At 38.5% G+C, this 24,016-nt stretch overlaps 2 protein-coding genes across 4 annotated transcripts; one reads left to right on the top strand and one right to left on the bottom strand.

Annotated features, from left to right (window-relative positions):
• The first annotated feature begins 1,512 nt into the window (after nt 1-1,512).
• Nucleotides 1,513-9,946, top strand: BFAR (bifunctional apoptosis regulator). 3 transcript variants are annotated; one of them, XM_080619678.1, is made up of 9 exons: nt 1,513-2,181; nt 2,325-2,505; nt 4,045-4,375; nt 5,232-5,433; nt 5,727-5,896; nt 6,593-6,737; nt 6,986-7,156; nt 7,700-7,902; nt 8,776-9,946. In XM_080619678.1, exons 3-9 carry the CDS (start codon nt 4,110-4,112, stop codon nt 8,957-8,959), a joined length of 1,341 nt encoding a protein of 446 aa, XP_080475804.1. In that variant the 5' UTR covers nt 1,513-2,181; nt 2,325-2,505; nt 4,045-4,109; the 3' UTR covers nt 8,960-9,946. The 3 variants fall into 3 exon arrangements, with proteins under 3 accessions (XP_080475804.1, XP_080475805.1, XP_080475803.1); XM_080619679.1 differs by having other exon boundaries at nt 1,513-2,505; nt 4,098-4,375; XM_080619677.1 differs by having other exon boundaries at nt 1,513-2,505.
• Nucleotides 9,947-10,101: 155 nt separating this feature from the next.
• On the bottom strand, nt 10,102-23,087 carry PLA2G10 (phospholipase A2 group X; the record flags this gene model as incomplete). The annotated part of the gene is made up of 5 exons (XM_080618150.1): nt 10,102-11,156; nt 13,659-13,765; nt 16,124-16,289; nt 22,753-23,016; nt 23,060-23,087. The coding sequence occupies 5 exons, from the start codon at nt 23,085-23,087 to the stop codon at nt 11,011-11,013; spliced, it is 711 nt and encodes a 236-aa protein (XP_080474276.1). The 3' UTR covers nt 10,102-11,010.
• Nucleotides 23,088-24,016: the final 929 nt, after the last annotated feature.

Below are 24,016 nucleotides of genomic sequence, written 5' to 3'. Positions count from 1 at the left end.
CGCCGAGCGGAGAAGCTGTAAGGCAGCTGCTGGTGGAAAAGGATTTCTGATAGAGCTGCTCTTTTGTGGGTGTTTTGAAATGCTATACGTGGGAAAGCACCTTCTTGGCCTTTCAGGCCAGAAAGGCAGAACTAGCACCAGCAAGAGGGGATAGGAGTGTGTGAGAACATACCAGAAGCATAATGTAGAACTTGCGGTGATTGTGCCTTAATAGCGGATAGTCCCAGAGAACTTGTAGGCTTGAGGTACTAAGGAAGAAGCATTTGTGCTCCTGTTAAAATGATAAACCCATCACTTTAACACAACATTACAGAATAACTGTAAATAAGGTTCAGTGCCCAGCAAGATGTCTGTGCATGTGTGCTGTGGCAGGGAATAATTGATGAGATGAGGTGTTGCACAGGAGCAGAAAGAGCGGTTGTGGACTAGGACAGCATGCAGAGTTCACTGTATGTGCTGTGGGTTGAGAGTTCAAACAGCAGGTGAAGAATTTTCTCCAGAATTCCAGCAGAATAAAAACAAATGTAAAATTCTACATTAATTTGGAGGAATTTCTATATAGATTAGAATATACAGAATTAAGCAGGACTGAGGAGAGAGAGCTGCTCAAGATTCTTCAAGGTTTAGTTTTTTGTCCCTTTAAAGTATGAGCAATTTATTCTACAGGCTTTTCCAGCAAATCATCTGTATGATTAAATGGTGCTCAGTAAGAGGTTAGTTAAAGTAATAGTAGAGATTTTTCTCTTTTGCAGTAAATCAGCTGAAGCCTAAAATCCCTATTATTGTGTAGCTTTCCTTAATTAGTTTTCTGCTTGCAATTCTTTATGTCAAGAAGTGTTTCAGAAGGCATACATCTTCACTTTCATTTAGTTTCAGAAAGTTAAATTTTTGCCTAATTAAAGTACCTGCTTGGTTCCCTTCCATGTATATATTAAAGCAGCTGCACTTAAGATTTGCAAACTATAACTTAATTACACCCACGATTTACAAACTATAGTTTGTAAATCAGAGTTCTTAAAATTTCTCAATTTTTAAAGTTACAGCAGAAAAGGTTGGCTGCTTTCCATGTTACTGGCTACTCTTGGGAGAGAGCAATACACACAGCTAGTTACAAGGCTACATTGCTTTTAAGTTTTAAAAACTAGAACAAAAAGTCTGCATCTCCACAACATCATGTAGCCTGCAGCACAGGCTGTATCAACCACTTCTGTATGTTCTGCTACTTTACTGAGCACTGAATGTGAAGCTAAGTGAAAACACACCAATAAAAGTACCAAACCCCTAGATTCTAGAACAAGACCTAAATATTTTGGACCACATTTTCATCTAGGTCTAGGTTAACTTCCTCTGATCTAGAAGATCTTTAATACTTTCATGCTAGAGTAGTTTAAGGATTAGCTGATTGGGATTTCAAATATTTAAGTAAAACTACACAAAAGTCTTGAAATGGCATGTACAGTTGAGCATAAATGCCTGTTTATTCTGTGTTGATAGGAAGTTGGTGAACTTTTCAGCTATGTGTTTTTCTGTGTCCTAAGAAATCTGATTAGGGTAGTTCTGAAGCAAAACACCACAGCTACGTATGGGTTAGCACAGTAATAATCGTATTCTGGAGAAATCTGGATAATACTGGAGAGGAAACAATGAGAGACTATTGGTTTATTTATTGAAATAGGCTGGAATAATTGAACGGTTAATTATTTGGGTTTGGTAATTGAAATGGAACTGGACTGTCAGCTTGTATCAAATGAACAAAAACTTTCAGAAAATGTTGCATAGTGGAAAAGTTACATCTCTACTTAATCACTCCATTTTCTTTGGGCTCTTGTCAAAAAGAAATGCAGTAAGGGGACAGACCGATAATAAATAATTGTGGATGTGTGTATATATAGATATACGCCCATGTGGTAAAAATAGACTGTGTGAACCAACCTGATGCAGTGCGTGGTAGCACTGCAGCCAAGCTAGCATCTGAAAGTCTCATTTACTTCTGAGATGAGACCTTAACCTGTAAAACAAACTGAACAAAGTTGCTGTGAAGGAAGGTCACCTGGGTGCATAGGCATACATTCAGCAGACGTATGCTCTCGCGCATGTGGAAGTGAGCGTATTAAGAAAAACGTGTATACAGTAGTGTTCCAGTCCGGTGATTTTAAAAGCTTTGAAACACAGCGCTTGCAGGTAAAACTGAAGCGGGCTGTGCTTACACTGTACGCCGCCCAGCACAAGGGCAAGACCGCGGCGTTAAATTCCGCACCCCCACCCCCACCCCCACCCCACTCGCTCCGCAGCGCCTCGCGGGCCTGTGCAATTTCTCTCCGCAGCCCGAGGCGGGGAGGGCGCAGGAAACCAAATCCGCCCGGCTGGACGATGCCCGCCGCGGCTTTCCGCGGGGTGCTGGGACGAGCCGCGGGAGCTGCGCGACCCTCCCCAGCGGAGGGGCGGCGGGGGCCGGGGCGCAGCAGCGAGGCTCTTCCCTTGTGTGCGGGCCCTGGTCGCCAGCGGGTGAGTCGGGCGGTGGGGCACGGCACAGTCCGGTGCGGCGCCTTCGCTGCGGGCGGTGGGGCTGAGGCTGGACTGGGCCCACGGAGCCTTCGCTCCCGCTTGCGGCCTCGGGGTGTCCGAGCCGCGGCGCTTGGGGGGTAGGGGTGGGCTGTTGACGCCGCCTCCGTGGACCCGGTTTGGTCTGGGGGACAGGGAGAGACCGGTGCAGGCCCGAAACATCGGAGCTTTGGAGGGAGAGGGCCGAGCCTGGAAAGGGGAGGCAGGACAGGGGCCGGTGAGCCTTCTGTTTCTCTTATCTAGTTTGGTGCAGAGACTGGTGAAACAACTTTTTCACCCACAGAAATCCCTTTGCTTCTTTCTTCCAGAAAAACCGGAAGAATGTTTTGGGTGCCAAACCTTGGGGGTTTTGGTTTTTTTTTTTTTTTTTTTTTTTTTTGTGTTTTTTTTTTTTGTTGTTGTTTTTGTTTTTTTTTTTTTTTTTTTTTTTTTCCTCTTCTTTTAACTGATGTTTCAGGTTTGTCTTGGAAAGCCAGCAATCTTTGCTTTACTGGGAAAAGGCTGACTCAGCAGTCTGGGGATCCTGGTTGCACTATCTGTTTGTATTCTGTACTGTATTTATTTATTTAATGTTTATTTGTTACCAGTTTGCATATTGACCTCTTTGTGCTTGATCTGGGTGGAAACATGGTAACTTAGTACTAAGCAGAAGCCACGTGGTGAGGTGTGTAAATATTTTGGTTTGGTAGTGCCAGAGGAGAAAATTGTAGTTTTTGATAGCTTCTAACATACTGTGACCGATGAGTACATGATCTGGATCAGAGTTTTTCTTAAGAAACTAAGTTCAACAATCTCACAGAATATGATAGGAACATCAGGCAAGTAGGTGTAATAGTTTGGTAAGCTTAGAACAATCTTAAACTCTTTTAACTTGTACATTTTCTGTAATACTAGCAATGAGTAATTACTGGTAAAGTGATACAAAGTTCAGTCCTTCACTGAGATGCAAGCAGATCAGTCCCCTATAATGCTGTAATGTATGACTTTGTGGATCGCTTTTTTCATATATATTTTTTTAACATTGCTCAGCGATGTCCAGCATTGACCTTTGTTAGTAATGTTTTATTCCATGTGCTTGGAAAGAACAGTGATGAAGTAAATTACGTATACTGGTGTTTCATTTCTTTATTCTCTGATGGTATTTTTTAATGATACTTCTTTTGATTAGTGTCTTTTACTAAAACTTTGCTTAAAAATAACTGTCAAAAGTAATCTGAATCATAGTTTTTTTGTTTCACTTTCATGCGTTCTGTAACACAGGAAATATTACGGAGACTGAGCCCTGCTGTTTACATGTAGAATCTGATTTTGATTGTAGCTTGCAATGAATATGTTGTTGAAAAGGTTGAAGGTCGTGTTTTATTTTTGGGAGAGCTAAGTTAGTTATTTAAAACCATCAGAGCAACAAAAGAATGACAATGATAAATTATACTGCTTGCAATTCTAACCTTTCTTAAGGAGGTTTATCTTGCTGGTTTGCAGAAGTAATTCCTTACCTGCTTTGAAGATCTAAGAGAGCTTTCTGTTTGCATAAGGCATAAAAGAAGATGGAAGAAGATGAGACTTTGCAAGGTGAAACAGAGAGGGCAGAGGTTGAAACACGTGCTGCTCCTGAGGGCAGGCGGCGGATATCCGTGAGTGAGTTCCTTTGCCACTGCTGTTATGACATTATGGTCAATCCCACCACCCTGAACTGTGGGCACAGTTTCTGTAGACATTGCCTAGCTTTGTGGTGGGTGTCATCCAAGAAGAATGAATGTCCTGAATGCAGAGAAAAATGGGAAGGATTCCCCAAAGTCAACATCCTCTTTAGGTGAGTGTACTGTGTGATTTCTGGATTTCTAAAACCCCCAGAACTTATCTGGTTTCTTGAGTTTGCTGCACATTTTCATAGTTTATTGGTAATCCAGACTGTCACAGGGGTGTTTAAATCCTGAAGTTTCTAATGTTCTGCACCTGTACTGATCTGTTCAAGCACACTTTTCTGCATGGAACTAAGGGGTTGGTTGGTTGGCTGTGTCTGGGGCTTTGGGTTTGTTTTTTTTTATTTTATCCTGATTTTTTTTGGGTGATGGAGAGAAGGGATCCTTATTTGGTATTGAGACATTTGCATCTTTTATATACATATATATAGCTGGTTGTTTCCTAATAATTCTAAGTTAGAGTGATCTTTGGTAATTGTGTATTTATTTCTGTAATAGGAATTATCTATGGGAAGAAATGTGATCTGATTGCAGAACAAAGCTAAAAATACCAATTTGCTGTCATTAATTACCCACAAGTTCTTGTGTTAATAATACTTTCTCTTAGGTTAGTAATGTTTTAGTAAATAGATTGTAGGATTGATAGTAGGATTTTATGTTGTCTTTTACTTGGCATTTTTGAATAAGCAAAGCTTGCCAGTGGCACACACAGTCCTAGTTTATATAAGAAAGAAGGATTTTTTTTTTAATGCTGTATTTTAATTTCCTTTATCTATAGAAGCTAAGAAAAATGTTGTTGGGAAATAATTGATTTAAGTCTGCTAAGTATTAATAATTAATGTTTTCTTGCTTTCAAAGATGACAGTCTTAAGTAGAAGCTGGAAAACAAAACCCACGAAATATTTCCTTTTTCTGAATATCAAGCCTCAGTGGTTATAGTACAATGACAAATATTTTTCCCATTAGGGATGTTATTGAAAAGCTATTTTCTGATGCCATTGAACAAAGAAAAGAAGATATTCTACAAAACAGTGATGTAGCACGCAGCTTAGCAACCTTCCAAAAATATGGGAATGACCAGATGCCCACAGTTCGGAACACAGGAAGAATTAATCCTCAAGGAGGAGGGTTTTTCTCAGGCGTTCTGACAGCTTTAACTTGTGTAGCAGTAAGTTTCATCTGGTTGGTTTTCCATATTTACTTCATTAAGCATGCAATCTGGTATACTTAAATTACGTGCACATACAAAACATCATCAGCACAGAACAGACTTCAGCTGAACGGATTAAATAAGGTATCATTCAGGGTTGTCTGAATAACCTGAATAGTCTAGGGTCCATCAAATGGAAGATTCTACATGTCAAGCCACTTAATGCTTGTTTATTTGTATCATTAATATATTTGCTTTGTAGGTAAAGGATATCTCTCTTTTTATTTATTTATTTTTCAATCTACTTATAGGTAGTTCTACTTGGATATCACTGGAGCAGTAGAGAATTTGAAGAAGATCATCTTGTCCACAAGCCTGTTGCTAAATGGACTGCTAAGGAAGTGATAATTTGGCTAGAGCAGCTGGGCCCATGGGCTTCACATTATAGAGAAAGATTTCTACAGGAGAAAGTGAATGGAAGGTAAGAGACCTGATTGTGAAGAACACCTATCATTTATATGATTGGACTACTGGAGAGCTTTTATTAGGGATAGTACACTATGAAATGGCCATACTTTGTTCTATAGATTGAGGGAATATTCTGTTGATGTATCAGAGTAAAATTCCAGAGAAGTTTTAACACTTGTAGTTGAAAATTTTAGTAGTAGGTACTAAGCAGGGTAACTGAAAATTTTGTACAAACTACTTTAAATGCTGACAATGCAGATTGTAGTGGTACTGAAAGTAGAATTCTAATGTATTATCCACCCCTCCACCTTTTCTTTCTTGTGGAAATATACAAATTTTATATGCGTTGTTGCATTCCACTGAAGAGCTGTGGGTTTGATTTCAGGAGACCTCACTCAATGTGTGAAGTACTGAACAATTGTGTTCAGTAGCCAGCCAACAAACTGATAATTTTGCATGCTGAAAGCAGGCAAGAAAAAACATTAGGGATATCTAAAACACAGGCTCTGAGATGCAGTTGATTTAGGACACTTGATACGGAGTGTAATGATGATCTTTAGAGTCCTTTCCAACCCAGACCATTCTGTGGTCCTGTAATCCAAAAGGTGATGCCTTCTATAGATTGTTCCAGTATGTAATGGCTAATTTGTAGTTGTATCTTTTTGGTGAAGATTCACTGTTTACCTTCTGAATTCTTCTGCTTTTGTAGACTCCTCCTAACACTGACAGAGGAGGATTTCACAAAAGAGCCTTACGGTATAGAGAACAGTAACCACAGGAAAGCTGTTATGGCGGAACTGGAACGTGTGAAAGCTTTAGGCGTTAAACCACCACAGAACCTTTGGGAATATAAGGTAAATTTTATCTAAAGCCTGTCATATATGCTAAGTATTTTTAAAATATCTTTAAATGAAAATTCTGTTAAAACCAGGAGGAATGTTAAGGTAGTAGAATTGTCCTTGTGAAAACAGCTCAGTTTACTGAACTGTTGTATTTGAAAAATGATCCTTTGAAAAATTATTGTCAGAAAAATCTTAAGAACTGGCACATCCCTTTCATTTTATCTTTTCATTGTTTGGAACAATAATTTGGTATCTTTCAGGCAGTAAATCCAGGAAAGTCTCTTTTTCTTCTGTATGCACTGAAGAGTTCTCCAAGACTCAGTATGTTATACCTGTATTTGTTTGATTACACAGAAGCTTTCCTACCTTTCATCCACACAATTTGCCCCACACAAGAAGACATGTATGAAGATACTGTCACAAAACTAATAGTAAGTGTTCAAAACAGTAAATACACCACTTGCTTTAGTTATAAGCATTTTAAGATAGCAGCATAAAAACATATGATATAATTATGCACCATTTCATCTCTGTACAATACAATTTTAAAGAAAAAGTAAAGAATGTAAATGATTCCTTGATTTTATTGTATGTGATCACCAGTGTTGTGACCATTACCTTTAGTAAGACTGATGTAAGGCTCTTAAGACTTTAAATCTATGAAACTGATTTTTTTTTTTTTTTTTTTTTTTTTTTTTGGAAGTTCACGTGACTGTAGAAAGGTTGTTCACTCAAAATAACTGTATTTTTACAAATGGCATTGTAAAGTCTGGCTGTCTGTGGTGTTTTATTCTTACCTAATGAAAATTACAGGGTTATAGTATTATCTACCAGAAGGTATTTCATACATTGAAATTACTGCTTTCAATCTATGAAAAAAAAAAGTTTTTTCAACAAAACTGTAGTGGAACTACGTCAGTATTATATCTGTTTAATATGAAATTGATTAATAGTCTTATTACCTTAATTTACAGGACCTTCAAGATCCTTCCTGGAAACAGTGGAGAGAATTCATTGTGAAGTATTTATTTTTGCCATACCAGTTGATAGCTGAATTTGCTTGGGATTGGCTGGACGTGCACTACTGGACATCAAGATTTATAATTGTAAATGCCATGTTGCTCTCTGTTCTGGAATTATTCTCCTTTTGGAGGCTCTGGTCAAGAAGAGAATTGAAGTAAGTCTTATTGAGCTTGTTTAAGAGGGTAGCAAGTACGTGGCCATATATTTAGAAAGTAACGGACTTGCAATTTGACAGTTACCCACTGAAATGACAGTGTCTAACCACAACTCTGAGGTTAATAAGAACATGTGAGTCTGAATCTGCACATACACTAGTACTCACTCTTGACTATATTTCTTTGAATACTTGAAAGGGCTTCTTACAGCTGGTTTTAGTGATCAGATGTAGCAAATATAGTAATGGTAATAAGCATGTTCTTAACCATTGGGTAAATATTAACTCTGAGATTTTCCTTTTATAGTAACTGGTGTTAGCTGTCAGCTGAGAGCTAAGTATATATGAATTTTGTCATTAAATGCTTACAATATAGTTATTAAAGGATGAGTCCTCAGGATCATGACTAAGTTTATTACACTGATATTATTTCTGATAGGTGATCAGAATTGCTGTTTTCAGTTACTGCTTTAGCTTTAATTCAAGCTGTTAATGTTACTTCATAATTGCTGTAACAATTTTTTAGAGTTGGCAAAGGAGAAGTTTTGTTGTATACTGGGTTTTCACCTTCTGTACCAGCCGTTAGGGGGCAGAGCATGTTCAAGAGAGAGCAGGATGCATGGAAATAATCTGGGATCAACCACTTTAACTTGCTGTGCTTTGTGGTCTGAATAAATTGATTTAATGCTTCCTTATACAAAATCTAGTATAACTGTATTTTAAGAAAGCTTTTTCTGGAGTGCAAAATGGTGTTTTATGGGTACCTGAGCAAGGGCTAAATAACTTGCAGCTGCAGCACATTCTAGATTTTCTTAGAATGGGTAAAAGCAAAATGAAAAGTTCCTCTAAGCCTCTCCCTTTCCTTTTTCACAGGACTATTCCTCACAGAATGTGGAGACATTTCTGGAAAGCCTTAACCCAGGGTCTTTTTGTTGCCATTTTTTGGCCTTTCATTCCTCAGTTTGTCTGCAATTGTTTGTTTTACTGGGCCTTGTACTTTAACCCAATTACAAACATTGATCAGGTGGTTAAAGAAGTAAGGCATCATGAGACATAAGTGCAGTGACTGATACTGGAACTTTTGAGCTGTTTAGCTTGTAAAAACGGACTTGAAATAAACTTTGCTTTTCTTCTTTATATATGTGGCAGTGAAAGCGGTGGATTATGTTAATTTAAGCATACAAAAAAAAAAAGCCCTCAAATAAGTTACTCTTAAACCAGCTGATTCCAAATCAGAGGATAGGCTTTATTATCCTAATAGTAATCGTCTATGGGGAGGAAAAATAATTACATTCCTGATTTAGCCATATAAAACTTAAACAGTCATGGCAGTCTATTTTAGATCAAATCAACTTACCTATTTCATCTTGAGCATTCCAGTTATTTTCAAGCTTGCCTTAAAATGAGAGTTTTCTGAAGAGCTACTGTGTGTTCCTCAACTTCAATATGCCAAAGGAAAGCTCTTCCTGGATAGGCTTGATACTGAAAGTACTTCAGTGTTTTTAGCTTTCTATGTAAAGATGTGACTGTCAAATGCACAGTCTCATAGCAGGGAATTCTAAAATTCCTGCTGTTGAAGGCAAAGACTGCTTGAGTTTTCTTGTCCTCTGGAAAATGTGGTGATCCAGATCAGTTAGACTTCATCAGTAGTTTCTTTAATGCTCTTCTCTTGAAGTCTGTTGTTAATTCTTAAATTCAGGGTTATCCCTTAAAAAAGGATTAGTTTGGGAAAGTGACCTAACACATCTTACTGCAGTATAATGTGTGTATCTAGATCTGTGAGCAAATACTGACTGGGAAGTTTATTTTGTGTAATCAGAATTGCCATTTGTTAGTGTATGGTTTTTGACTGAAGCAAAAGTTAGTGTGTTTTTTTTTTTTTAAGAGCTTTGTCACTTTGCATTCTCCATTGGTTTGCTTTTTTTTTTTGATTGGTTGGTTTTGTTGTGTTTGGGTTTTTTGTTCCTCATTTGTATCATTAATATGAATTTTAAATTTGCATATGAATATTTTTAAAGATTAAAGATCTCTTCTGAAATCTTCATCATTCCTAAAGACGTGTTTTGGTTTTATTTATATTGAAGTACTTGTCATTAGCTATGACTTGTGCAAATTTGTGTAGCCCTGCATGTTTAAGTAGGTTGAGGTGGGTGAAAGTAGACATAAAACACTCCTGGTTCTTGAACAGTTAAAATGAGCAATTATGAAAAAGTGTATTATTCATCAATTCATGTTACTGATTTCTCTTCATAAGAGAAAAACTACAAAGTGACCCTAGCTGAAACCTCTGTACATCCTTATGAGCTATATACACTTCTGAACTTCACAAAGTCATGCTGTTCAAACACGGGGAAGGCAGTTGATCCCAGTCACTGCTGCTTTTTGCATTCATCTGTCTTGGTGATGGTTTGTAGTTGTACTTTTAAATCTGACTCTGAAGTTTTTAATGAAATTGCAGAACTTCTCCCTGTGCCCACAGGAAAGTTGAGGTGCACATAGCATAAGAAGCTGGAACCATATGAAATGAACTTCTTAGAAAATTGTATTTAAAAAGTAAATACTAGAAAAAAAGAACTAGGATTTTTAATTCATGTAGGACTAAGGTAAATGAGACACAAGTTCAGTTAGGCTTTATAGTAAGTATTTAATATAGATGAGAGGGGTCTTCGTGCTGACACTTTCACTTCATGCCTTTCTTAATGGTCAGTTCATAGTTAACAAACGTTCAGGTAAATGTTAGTACAAAAGTTTAATTTTTATCTTGCGGCCAGTGGAGTTTACAGTGAATGATGTAATGAGTCTGAAAAATCTGTGAAACTGAATATAAATGGAATTAATTTCAAGTCAGTTACTCAAAAAACTCAAATTTCTATGTAGTCGGTAAGACTTACGCAGAACTGATGACCTTCGTTTTAGTCTGTGCGATGTAGAAGGTAAATTAGAGGATACATGTTTACTTTCGCCATTCTAGAGTGGAGAGGCTGAGGTGGCAGAAGGAGGATCAAAAAGGGGGAAAATCATTTGTTGTCACTATAGTGACTCAAAAAAAAAAGTAATTTAGATTTAAATACACACAGAGTTTATTTCATGAAGACTGATGTTGTATATCTAATACCTACACAAAGGCTGAATCTCACCACACATAAAGTCTGGCCATAAAAGGTGTTTTGTATGATAGGGAGCTTTAGAAAAACATTTGGCAGCTTCACGGTCACATTCACATGCCATTTTTTGACATTTGTCTTCTAGTGATTCTGAAAGAAAACATAGTAGGTTTATTGTTAGTCTCAAGTAATTAAAAATACCAACTGGAATACCAAGAATTGCTACCTCATATTCCATATTTGCCACATAAATGGTTCTTATATTTCAGGTGCAGTAGGAACTGCAGCAAGCTTTAGTAAGTCTTACAGTTCTTTGTGTTTTTTAGGTAGAGCTCCATCGCTAGAACATCTCAGCAGCAGAGAATATACAAGCATGGTTTAGTTTAGTGATGGTTCATAATCACTGGAACTATCTTGGCAGGTGAAAATACAATAATAATTGGATAAAGACTTAAATACCCTTCTCATGTTCTTCAATGAAGGAACTCTGATAGCTGATTCCTTTTTAGAAAGTGGTATGTGACCCTCCCTGATCACCCTGTTGCTCCAGTGAAACTGGAGTTTTGGAAGATATTTTCATTTCACATATACTTTAATCTACTAAACGATGTCACATTTGAATTATATATGTGAAATAAGGGATGCAAAGATATTCTGTATTTAAAATCGCCCAACTCTTTCTATTAAGGCAGTCAGTAATAAGTTAGGAAAAGTGTGTTTAAGAACGATAAAATCCATGTCTGGCCATATTTGTTTTATAATTTTAGTGTTGTAACTTCACAGATTTCTTGGCATGAACATTTCTTCTTGGCATGAACATTTTCTTCTACAGCAATATATTTTGGTTTTATTGTGCCAACCCAGAAATGTGTGCGTTTTCTCTCTGCAACTGTCTGTAAACTGAAGAATCCTTGATTATATTTTGTCTGAGTATTTAACATTTTGAAAACTTAGCTGAATCTCTGCTTGAGATTTATCTAGGAGCAGAACAAATTGTCAGCTTTGTGAATGAACTCGAAGTCTGCTATGGAAGTTCTTAAAGTATATATGTTGAAGCTGCAACTGGCTACCCTAAGAAGTACTCAATAGCCTAAGAAGCATAAACAACATGACCGAATAAAAAAAAAAAAACAACCCAACAAACAGTAACTGAGAAAAATTATTCCTTCTCTTGTTACTGCTTGAAACTTGATCTTCTCCATGGTATGCCCTACTGTCTTCACCAGTATTTTAAAATACTGTCAGCTTCTAGACTGGAACAGGAGCAGAAGCTTTACAGCCAGATACAGGTGGACTGTAACTTGATAGTTAATTAGGTAGTCTGAGAGAGAAGACATGTAGTACTTATGCAGTTGAGGAGGAAATTGGCAAGTAGAGATTCTGCTTGAGGTAGACACCTGGGCAAAGTAAAAGTAAAGATTGAATGGAAGTGAGGAAATGAAATATTGTCAAAACCCTTTAATTTTATTTCAGGTCAGGCAAATTCTAAATTGAGTTATGAAATGAGAGGGTTTTGAGTTTTCTCTGAACAGCGTATTGTGTTGCCTTTAAACTATGGTGGTCAGAAACTCAGAAACTGTAAACAGGTTTATGTGAGGGGCTGTATTTTTGTGGAGCAATTAATAACCAATTCTCAAGCATTCCAGGTAGTAGCATGCAAGGTAACTGACCTAGCACCTGATCTGACAAAAAAACCTAAACAAATCCCAAAACCTGCAAATTTTGGGGCTTGTGAGAAGTTACAGTTCAAAAAGCCTTTGAAGTGTGTTGGGAAATATTTGCGAGAACTCTGGGAGTTATGAACAATTAATGTAAAGGAAATGCTGTTTTTTCCTTCTAAACACATTTTTGTTTGTTTCTTTGAAGTCTCTTTGTCCTTTTCTTTCATACTTACAGCATGGCCAGTATATTACATTCATATTTCGGAGCAGTTGAACAAAATCTGTCAGGATGTAGTCAACCATCTGTTGCAACTTGTATGCTAATTATATGAATAGTTTCAAATTAACATGTTATGGCTTGTTCCATAAATAAACATAGCCATCAAATATTTTATTACCTCACTGTTTGAAATCGGAAGTTGTAATTGTGAATTCATTCATCAATTGTAGCCACTAGCAGTGGGCTGTGCAACTGATCAGTGGTAAGTATGCCAAAAACTTGTCCATCATAGACTTAAAAATGGTGTGAAATATTATCTGCTAAATATAAAAAGGATCCTTTTAAACAGTTGTAATTTCCTGTTTGTAGCTGTGTGCTTTTGGTTTTGACCTGCAGAGAGTAGCCTAATGTGGGTTCCTGAACATGTGTAAAAGAGAGGGTTTCTGGTAGTGTTGTCATGCAAGGGTAATAGAAGCTTGTAGATAAGAATTTTGTTTGCTTATGTATGTCAGTAGGTGGGGATTAGAAGAGGAAACTGCATGAAGTTGGTTGGCATAGCTGTGCTTTCTGGAGGCACAGAGTAAAAAAAATTGTGAAAGAAAAGAAGGTAAAATAAGAATTTTACAGTTAATTAAAAAAAAAATCTATTAAATCAATGAGACAAATAGGAAAAGTAAAAAGACAAACAAAACTATTTCTCTGCTTCTCCCCCGCCCTCCCCCAAAAAAACCCCAAAACACACAAACCACCCAGCTAGAACTGTTCACTCACCACACACAGCAGTGTTGTCTTCACATTCCCAGTGGTAACTTTCTATCTTGGGATGACAACCTGCTTGTTCTGCCTTGCCATAGCAGCAGTCATGGTTAAAGCAGCACCTGAGAGTGATAGAAGTGGGCTTGCCTTAATTCAAACTGTGGTGATTTATAACCGTGTAATCTGGATGTTTATCATCAGCATGTTTCTACAGGCTGTGAAATTATAAAATAGTCAACATATGTGAATGTACAGTTACCTGCCCAGGAAGCAGAACAGGGTAATTGTTTAATAGATCACCTGGAAAAATTATTGCTCTTTCATGTAATCGATGATAATGTCTGATGTACATTGATCTAGTTGAACTTCCTAATGGATGAAAGTACAAGGAATCTTTGAAGCATTTTCCATTTAAACACAATAAACTTTTATATGAGTGTAACTCTTTCCTAGCCCTTTCCAAGAAAAGATGAAAAACCAGAATAGTCTGCCAGATAATGAATGATGTATCTTTCTGGCAGTTATCAATGCTATTGTAACAGTTAGTTACAGGAAGGGGACAAGATTTGTTGGGCTGTAGCATACTATCATAAATGTTGTCGTATAGGAAAGTCCTTGGTGGCAGAAAAGCTGAAAGCAGATGAAATGTTCAGTAAGGAATAAGCATGGGTGCTGTTTAATGCCATGTTAGAACTGAAACTGTTTGCTTAGTATCATAAAAGAATTAGGAAAAAATGCCAAAAATGGTGGTTTCAAAATTGTTCTTATTACAATTGGGACAATGAATTAATTCATAGACTTTCTGTCAGAGAAAAGCATTAACGGTGTATTTTAAAGCTTAGAAAAAAAACTATTCTTCATTGCAATCCCAGTATACCAAGTAAGGGGGGGGGGGTAACAAAGGCCTGAAATTAGATAGCTTGTAAGGTCTTGCTGCAAAGTAACTATACGCTTTCTTCTTTGACTTGGAGGAAGAACACCGAGGTGTATCCACAAACACTTTGAGTTCAGTCATTCAGTTTCCTCCTGGTAGTCTACTACAGTAGGCACATGATGTTTAGGTGGTGTTTAGATTGCCTGAGGAGTTTGTGTCTGCAATAGAAAAGTTAATGCTGTGAGCTCTCGTTTGAGCTAGTATTTTGTCCTATGCTTATTAAATAATTACTGGGTAATTCTGCATGAATTGCCATTTAAAGTTCCTGTGGTATGTAACATGGAAAAGCATGTGCTTTGGAAGTAGTGTAATAGTTCCATTTCATCCATAGAAATAAAAAAATAAATCTAGTGAGTCTTTGTAGCAGTACTGGGGTAAATAACCCAGGAGATACAACTGCTTTTGCTAGTGTGCAGTCTATCTTCATGTGTTTACAACAATTTTTAGAATTACTTTAGTCCTCTTTTAAGCATTTAAAAGAAAAATAGATGCTTAAGGATTTTATATTTTAGCTTATGAAAGCAGTATATGATTGTCCCCATTTCAAAGGAGTTTTTGTAAGTGGCAGGCAAAAATCTAAAATGCAATAGCTATGATTGGAATAATTCCGTTAGTGATGTTTTTACTTCAGATTAAGTATTTCTGTATTTCTTAACTTTTTTTCAGGCATTCTAAATGTTAACAGCCCACGATGTATGTCAAAACTTTAAGAAGTCAGACTTGGTAAGAAAGTTTGTATCTACATTCAATTCTGGATTCTGGTCAGATGCAGTGGAGTAAGAACACTGACTTCTGGCTTGTTGTTAACATTCTGTACCTGTTAAAACCCAGACCACAAATAGCTAACCATGTTTTGTGAAGAGGCATCTTATTGCTGCTATGGGATTTACTACAATGTGGTAAAATGGCCTACAGTGAAAGATCAGCAAACTGCAGATTCTCCAACATTATCTTTAGTGATACAGATGAGTAGAAGTAATAATAGTCCCTTCTTTTCTTGTGTGTTCTCAGTCTTTAAAGTAGCAACTACATTCTCCTAAGTTGTCTTTAAAATAACAGATTGCACAGCCAGACATTTGAAATATGTAGGGTAACATTCTAGAAGTTTTAGGTCTAATCCCAACTAGAATCCTTATTTAAAAAAAAAATAAAAATAAAAATCTGATTTGAATTTTCCTTTTATTCTACCCTAAAGAGATAGCTTGAATGCTATCTCTACGCTAATGCTATCTAACGCTAATAACCTTTAAAGCTTCTACAATTAGACTTTAGTTCTTCAGCTTTGGCCAAGCAGCAAAAGCAAAGAACCTCAGTTGTACTGTGAATCCAGTATTAATGCAATGAGAGTTTGAGTTAAGGGCAAGTAGGACTCACGCAGATCTACAGTAACATAATTTTAATACCTCAGAGTTTCTTAGTGGTCTGAGATGTGTTTAAACTCAGTTCCCTCGCTGGTGTTAAGTAGGCCTAATTCATACTGCAGTCCTTTTACTCTGCCATCTGCATACATTCAGCACTTAATTACTCAGGTAAATAGTTAACTTACCAGTCTACTCTGTCCTTGGGCCATCCTTTTCCTCCCAGACCGCAGTAGCATCCATAGCGTAAGTAGGCAAAAGGAGATCGACCTGTAGTACATCTAATGGCTCCCGCTAATTCAAGTATTCCTCTTCGATTTCTAAAATGGGCTTCCCCAAGAGTGCCTTTATAAACTGTGGGAGAAAACCTCTTTTATTTTTTTTATTGAATCAAACCTGCAGATACAAAATTGAACTTTGATAATGAATGTCCATACTTAATACCGTGTTCTTGTTGATGCTTGGTGTCACACTGCTTGACCCAGTTCCTTTTTTACCCCCACCTACAGTGAACAGAACGCTGCACAGCATTCTGAATAACTGCAGTGGTTTCTTCCTGTCAAGGCAGCATACAATGGCAGACTTAAGTCATTTCCAGTCTTAAATCTGGCAAGGGCTAGCATGTGTTCTGTGGTCTAGGTCCACTAATCTGCTACAATTAGATTCCCTAAGCATTGTGGTATTTTCTCCTTATCACAACATGCAACTTTGCCCATTTTCTAAAATGTAATGCTTTACATTTGAACAAATATGTTCTCTCTGATGGGGTTCTGGTTTTCATCATTTATAGACAAAGCCAAATAACTGACAGGGGTGGTGGGGCAGGTGCAGAGCAGGGAAATGAGTGAGTGCTTGGTGTTATTTCCAGGGTTGCCTTTTTTATATTTATATTATATTTTTTATATTAGAAGAAGGATTACCTTTTTTATTTTTATTATTTCATTTTGTTTGTATTTAGTTGTTGTTTAAGGGATTCTCATTATTCTTTCTCCATAACAAGACTATATTTAGGAACTTTAACTATTCTGTCAGTATTAAAGAAGGTCCAGAGCAGCAGATAAATACTGAGACACCAGATGACTTTTTTTAGGACATCATATCATCCTTCAGGTTGAGAGAATGCATCAAAGACCCTTCATGGTAACAGGCAGCATTTCCTTGTAGTGCAGACACCAAGGTATTTGCATCATTTTTTAAGAAGTTGGATGAGTACTTAACAAATGAGTGAGTTAATCAAGGCTGCTGATTTAATTTCTCTTAGTAATTAAACTAATGATTTGATATGAGGGGAACAGTTTATAAACCTTAACTCTCAGTACTGGATACAGATTGGGAAGGACATTAACATTTAATAACTGATAATGTCTGTGTGAGAGAGAGCAGAAAAAACATTTAGACTTTGTCATTGAAGGCTTTGACATTTCCTACAGAATAACTATATGATTATACAGTTTGTATATAATCTGTATAATCATGTAATCTATTATAATAGACTAATCTATTATAATAGATTCTATAATTAACTATATAATCAGTTAATGGAAGATCTGACAGAAAAACACTGTTTTCGGCACAGTTTAGTAACTTGAAATACGTGGGATGCTGGTGATCTCCAGCACTTGTAATTTCATGAAACAAAGGGATTTAAACACCTCATGAAATCACCTCATTAAGAAATAAAATTGGTTTTTCTTTGAGAATGGTAAAAAAGGCTTTAGAAAGAATGTAGCTAATCCTTACTTATGAAAATAGCTATGCTTCCTAAGACAGTATTTATTACTTTTCTGATTGGAGATGATTCCCAGATCCTGTTCCCTCCTGCTTTGTGGGCAGGTGATGTAGGGAGAAGATGTTGAAACAAAAGTGGTTTAACTTGCACATGTCATTTTGGCCCATTGATTAAAAGCAATCACATCTCAAGGAGTTAAGAAAGCTTCCTTGGCTATGTAGTCACTTGCAGTTTCACTTAAAAACTGTTTTGCTGGCACTAGAACCTCCTTGCTAAGATAGTGAATAGTATTTATTATGTCATGGTTCCCATTCCAGGTTTTCTGATGATTCTCTTGATGCTTTCCCAAGGGGGATGGAAGGTGTACTGAGTGAACTCTTTAGAACCTGTAGTTCTAGGTGTCAGAATAACAGTCATGTTGTGGAACTGACACATGATTGAGCATTTCCCATTCCATAGTAGTTCTCAGTACGTGTTTCAGCTCTGGGTAGCAGAAGCATCCATTTGAGTATAACCACACTCTTATCTTTACAGTAGCATTAAATGTGTTATCTTCACAGGTTCAGTAAAGTCCCAGCTGAAAAAACCACTGCAGTAAGGCTGCAGCATTATGAATAACAACTGCTTATACGCTTAAATATTTAGGAATATTTGGCTAGACTCTCGTAGCTAGTCAGTAGTGGCTGAAGGAACCGTATTAATGGTTGACAGGCAAAGCTGGGCTTGCTCTGCAAGACATTTGTGATACTGAAGAAATCCCTGAAGAAAGTGAAGAATTTTTACATTGTGCCTCAGTTCTGGCAACTGGAGAAGGATGGTGCAGGGGAGCTACGTGACTGGAAGAGGAAAACAGGAATTTCCACGTCATACTCCTGGTTTCATCAGAGAATTGTTTGCTAACATTGGACAACTCCCACTCCCTTGATTTAAATCTGTGTAAAGTAGAAGTGATGAACTGTCTGCTCCCTGAGGAGCTCAAGTAGAAATCTTTAAAAATTGTCATGTAACTTACAGAAAATGACATGAACTTTTTATCCTTGCAATTTGTGTTACAGCATCTGGATGTGCACAACAAAGCAAGACTGTATTGTGCTGTAGGTACTCTGAATATGACTGAAGGAAAAGTCTCTGTCTTGTAACCTGAGGTTATTAGAAGCAATGAAAGACCATTCTATAACATGTAGAACTATCAATAAGAGTATCAGTATGATAATGATAGTGTTAGTGTACTGGCAACATTGTAACATTTCCAAAGTAGTTTATCAGAACTTCTGTGGAATATACCCAGAGAGTGAAGTGACATTCTGCGTATTTCCAGGTGTTTCATGATTAAGGTATGTTTTTGAAATCTCCTGTGTGGCTTTGTTTGGTTTTATGAAGACTTCGCGTTTCATAGAATTATAGAATGGTTCGGGTTGAAAAGGACCTTAAGATCACCCAGTTCCAACCTCCCTGCCATGGGCAGGGACACCTCATACTAGCCCATGTTGCCCAAGGCTCTGTCCAGCCTGGCCTTGAACACCGCCAGGGGTGGAGCATTTACCACTTCTTTGGGCAAATTGTTCCAATGCCTCACCACCCTCACACTAAAGAACTTCTTTCTTATACCTAACCTGAACTTCCCTTAAGTTTGAACCCATTACCTCTTACCCTGTCACTACAGTCCCTGATGAAGAGTCCCTCTCCAGCATCCTTGTAGGCCCCCTTCAGATACTGGAAGGCTGCTATGAGGTCTCCATGCAGCCTTCTCTTCTCCAGGCTGAACAGCTTCAACTTCCTCAGCCTGTCTTCATGTGGGAGGTGGTCCAGCCCCCTTAGCATCCTTGTGGGCCGCCTCTGGACAAGAGTATTCCTCTAGGTTTGATTATATATTTCTGAAAGTGTAGTGTCCTCCCTCTATGTCTGGTCTGGTTTTTTGTTTTGTCAGATTGCAGATTATGTGCAGCTCTTCAAACACAGTGTTGTGGGTGAGGAAAAAGGGAGGGAACCAGATTGTGTTTATTTAAATTTCATTGCTTTGTAATGAGTATAAAAGTAAATTAAACCCACATTGTTTTGATATCTAGAGGTCACAGAAGTAAGTACATCTAAGTGTACAAAAATAATTTAGACAATTTGAGTGTGGTCTTGCTATGGCTTTTAATATTCTTGTAATATTTAATTCCAGTGTTTATTGCAGAATGGGAATTGAAACTTTGTTAAAGTTTCAGCTGTTCTAATTCTTGGAAGAAAATATTCAAGACTGGTATTTGGGAAAATAAAAAACCCCAAGAGATTAGCCCATCAGCAAACTCAGGTTTAATTGGATGTGAGGTAGCTGCTTTAAAAGTAAAGGTTGAAGGGAAACCAAAGCTATATAGATCCTAAGGCTGCTTTAGGCACCATAGACTAGCAGATAGAAAAACCAAACCAGCAAACAAATCTATGCAGGTGTCTGTGATTGTAATGGCTAAGCCAGAGAGATCAAAAGCCTTGAGGTGACTTCCTGAAGACTGAAATTAAGGAAACACTAAAGACAGACAGAGAGAAAAGAACAAAGTGATCACATTATGTTTGTCTCGTGCTTGATTTAAAAACTGTCATTCCTGTTGGAGCCCTGCCATGTTTGGAGGGCTTGACCTGCATCATGCCATCTTGGTTTGTTGCCTGTATAAGCTCTAGAGAGTTCAAAGACCTTATTATGTCTTTGCAAGTTGTTTTCCACTCTGCCTTCCTCCTCTCCTTTTCTCTTAGTTTTCTGAATAGTTTACAATAGTATTTCAAAATCCAGTCCCTTATATTTCCAGATGCATAGAGGGGAAAAAATTTTTAGAAACACATTCATTTTTTGTGAAAGGTCCCATTTACCATAAGATTTTACTCCTTGCTATGGGCACAATGCAAACATAATAATTATTTTGGCAGAGATATAATTATGGTTTTTATGGAGATGCACAGCTTTGCATATTTATGATACATAACTACATTAGTCATTAGTATCTAATACAGTTTATGTTTTGTGGGTTCTAAAAGAAATTTTAATATATTTTTTCAAAGACTGGGGCTACAGAAATGTTTTCTGATGTTAAATATGTGTAGTATTTACAATAGTGATATTTTCTTTGTACAGTCATAGTGCTCCAGTAGTTCAGAACTTGAAGCCTGGGACTAAGCAGACTTTCTGATGCATCTCCAAGATCTTGCCAGAAGTGGAACTCATTGAATTGTGTGAGTTATTGAAATGTTTTTTGGTTTTGCTTATGTTTTTTAGTCTTGTTTCATAAGCCATCAGGACACCTTGTTCCCCTTATCTTGTTGCCCAGACTGCTGCTGTGCTATCTCCAGAGCCTGGGGTCACATGTAAATTTTCCAAAATGATGAATTTGCCTGTTTTGATACCGTGGACCAAGCACTGAGAAACAAGTAAATTGCATTTCCCATCCTCCTCACTGCCTATGGAATAGGTGACTGGGATGCCTGACTCGGAGCTATCAGACCAAAGCCAGGCTCTCTGTAATGATTACTCCAGGCTGGCAGAAGCAGTGAAACAGTATTTCCTTGCTTTTCTTCGTGTTCTTGCTGAGGTTTGTGCTGTGCAAAGGTCTGGAGGATGATCAATATGCAGAGGGAATAACAGGGACATGCTGAGGTCAGGCAGTAGAATTGGGGCAGTGAGCTTGGTAGGGTCTTAAGTTGGCCTCATTATGCAAGCACCTTACCTTATGGCTTTTAATCATGTGATTGCCTTACCCCCCTTCCTCACCCCAACCCTGCTTCATTCTGGCACAGAATCTGTTATAAGAATGACCCAAGGCTCTTGTCCTTGGGATCCTATTAATGAGATTTGGTTTGGTGAATTTGCAAGTTGTGCAGGTATGTATAAAAATGTGCAGGAAGATGAAAGAGAATCTCTGAATTAAGGCAGCTGAATGCTATTCTGGGAAACTGGATTTTATTCTTACAGCTGTCACAAAGACTCAACATGAGGTTTAATCACTTTAAAACAATGCCTGTAGATGTTTACTAATCATATGCTCACGCGTGCTGCATATCCTGGGGTTAGAGTATCAACCTACTGCAACACTTAGTGAGAGCTAGGCTTTGAGGAGTTAAAGTTCTACATTAATTGTAAGTAGTTGTAGGTAAAATCGGGTTCTGACATGTCACCATGGGAACTTAAAATTAGTGTATGCTTTTTTGTGTCAGCCCACCTACCTATGTGAAAAAGAGGGATGATAACGTAGTTTCACAGAAGTTTGAAAGAATTAAGTACATTCAGATACACTGATGAATACCTCAGAAAACCTATGAGGAAATGGACTCTAAATTATTACAACTGGCCTTTAATACTGCTTAATACATAAGACATAAAAGACCAAAAACTTAATTAAATAAGTGAGTAGTTGCTGTGCTCAGGTATGAGGCAGGGGTCCTCTAATTACATCCTCACATCATAACTTATTCATGAAGACTGACTCACTCTTTCAGAATAACCCAGTTACGGTTCTGCCGGCGATCACAGTTCGAGCAGTTCCTGGCTTTTGAACTGCTTTGTAACTGAAGTGCTCGGAGGTAGCTCTCTAATCCCACAAGAAGAGTGTGGGTAGATGTATTTGCTTTGTAGAAAGATGATTATTACACGTGCAATCTGCAGTATGGTTCCAAATACCGCACTTTTTAACACCATTGCACATTATTGATGAACTTTACAAAAGTAATGCGAGACCCTCCGGCAAAGCTCCCTCCTTGCACATGCGGGCTGGGACGGGACGGGCTGTCAGCACCGCTCCAGCCTGCAGCTCTGCCAGCACCTCGTTTGCCGTTCGGGTGAGTTACACGCAGGCTGTGCCCAAGCGACAGTCTTTCAAACAACTGCTTTCCAACTCGTGGAGGTGTTCATCTGCCACCGTCATGTCTCCTAACGCTCTTTCCTCTCCTTCTTCCCCCCCAAGACGCAGCCAAGCCCCATCCCTCCGGGTACGGAACGCCGGGAGGAGGGCGAGCGCATCCCGCAGCCGCCGCCCGGGAGGCGCTGCTGAACGGGGCACGGAGCGGCGGGGCCGGTGCCCTAGGCTGAGCCCCGTACAGGCCCGCAGCGGCTCTACTCACCGGCTGCCAGCAGCAGCAGCAGCAGCAGGCGCAGGGGCATCGCGGGGCGGCGGGGTCCCACGGGTAGCGTGGCGGGTGCGGCTCCGGCGGCGGGGCGAGGAGGTGTGAGCCTGGCTGCTCCGTGGCGGCTATAAGAGGCTGCTTTCTGCCTCGAGCCAGGTCCCCCGAGCCCCGCTGTCCATCTGGGCAGAAGGGAGGAGCTGCCGCTGCAAGAGCGGGAGCGCTGGGTCCGGACACTCGGCCACGAAGCGGGGGAAGGGACCCCTAAGAGGGGTGGCGGGGGGGAGGGGAAGGCTCACCTCCATACCCCAGGGCTCGCCTACTCCTATAGCCATTATTTCTCTTTGAGTTAGAGCACTACCTAGCTCATTTAATCTCCACCCGAAGAGTTAAGACTGCAGTGAGCCGTGTTGTGAATTATTCTAGTGGTTAATTATAACCGGTGCTGAATACAAGCGCTGTGCCTGTACTCTCAATCTGCCAAACTTCACCTCCCGATTGCTACTTCTCTTGGAGAACTAAAGAACAACCAACTCCTGAACTGGTTATGGATATGTGTAGCTGGATCAAAACAACTTTTTAACTTTCTCTCAACCAAAACAGACTCTTGCAGAGTATTTTTTTACGTTGTGTAATCTTTGGATATTTTTTCACCATTAACTTTCCAGCTCTTATAATATTTTGTAAAGCCTAAAACTAGATGCCAGATTGTAATCACACTTTCATTGCCTCTCAACCCACAGAAAATACTACTTGGTTTTGTGTGATTTTTCCTTGGTCATAAGATCCAAGTATTTCATCAGACCTTTTATTACTGCACTGAAACCAGTGCATTTTCTGGCAGTTGTTCATGCAATCAGTACCCCTGAAATTCTGGGTATTGATTTTGTGTGTGTGTGTGTATGTTTAAGTTTTTTGTTTGGTTTTGTTTGGGTTTGGGTGTGTTTTGGTTTTTGGGTTTGTTTTGCATTTTTTGTTTGTTTGGTTGGTTTTGTTTGATTTTTTTTCTGTCTTGGGATTTTTGTGGCATCATTGTATTCCAGGATATGACCCCCACTAGATCCCATTGAGGCCTACACTGCTAGGATAAGGAAGGAGGAAAACAAAGGGGATTTTACAGAACTTACCAAGAACTTGTTCTTCATCATGTCATCTTACTGTTGGAGAGCAGCTGGTAGGCTTTTTGGTACTGAATGATATTTTCATCAAAGAAATAAAATGTTTTTTCATGTGCATACTGAAGGATAATTTTACTTTTGCATTG

This window comes from Psittacula echo (genome assembly GCF_963264785.1).
Source record: "Psittacula echo genome assembly, chromosome: 5".
NCBI classification, from domain to species: domain Eukaryota; kingdom Metazoa; phylum Chordata; class Aves; order Psittaciformes; family Psittacidae; genus Psittacula; species Psittacula echo.
Note: the sequence above shows the minus strand (reverse complement) of the source record. Positions and strands in the feature narration are given on the sequence as shown.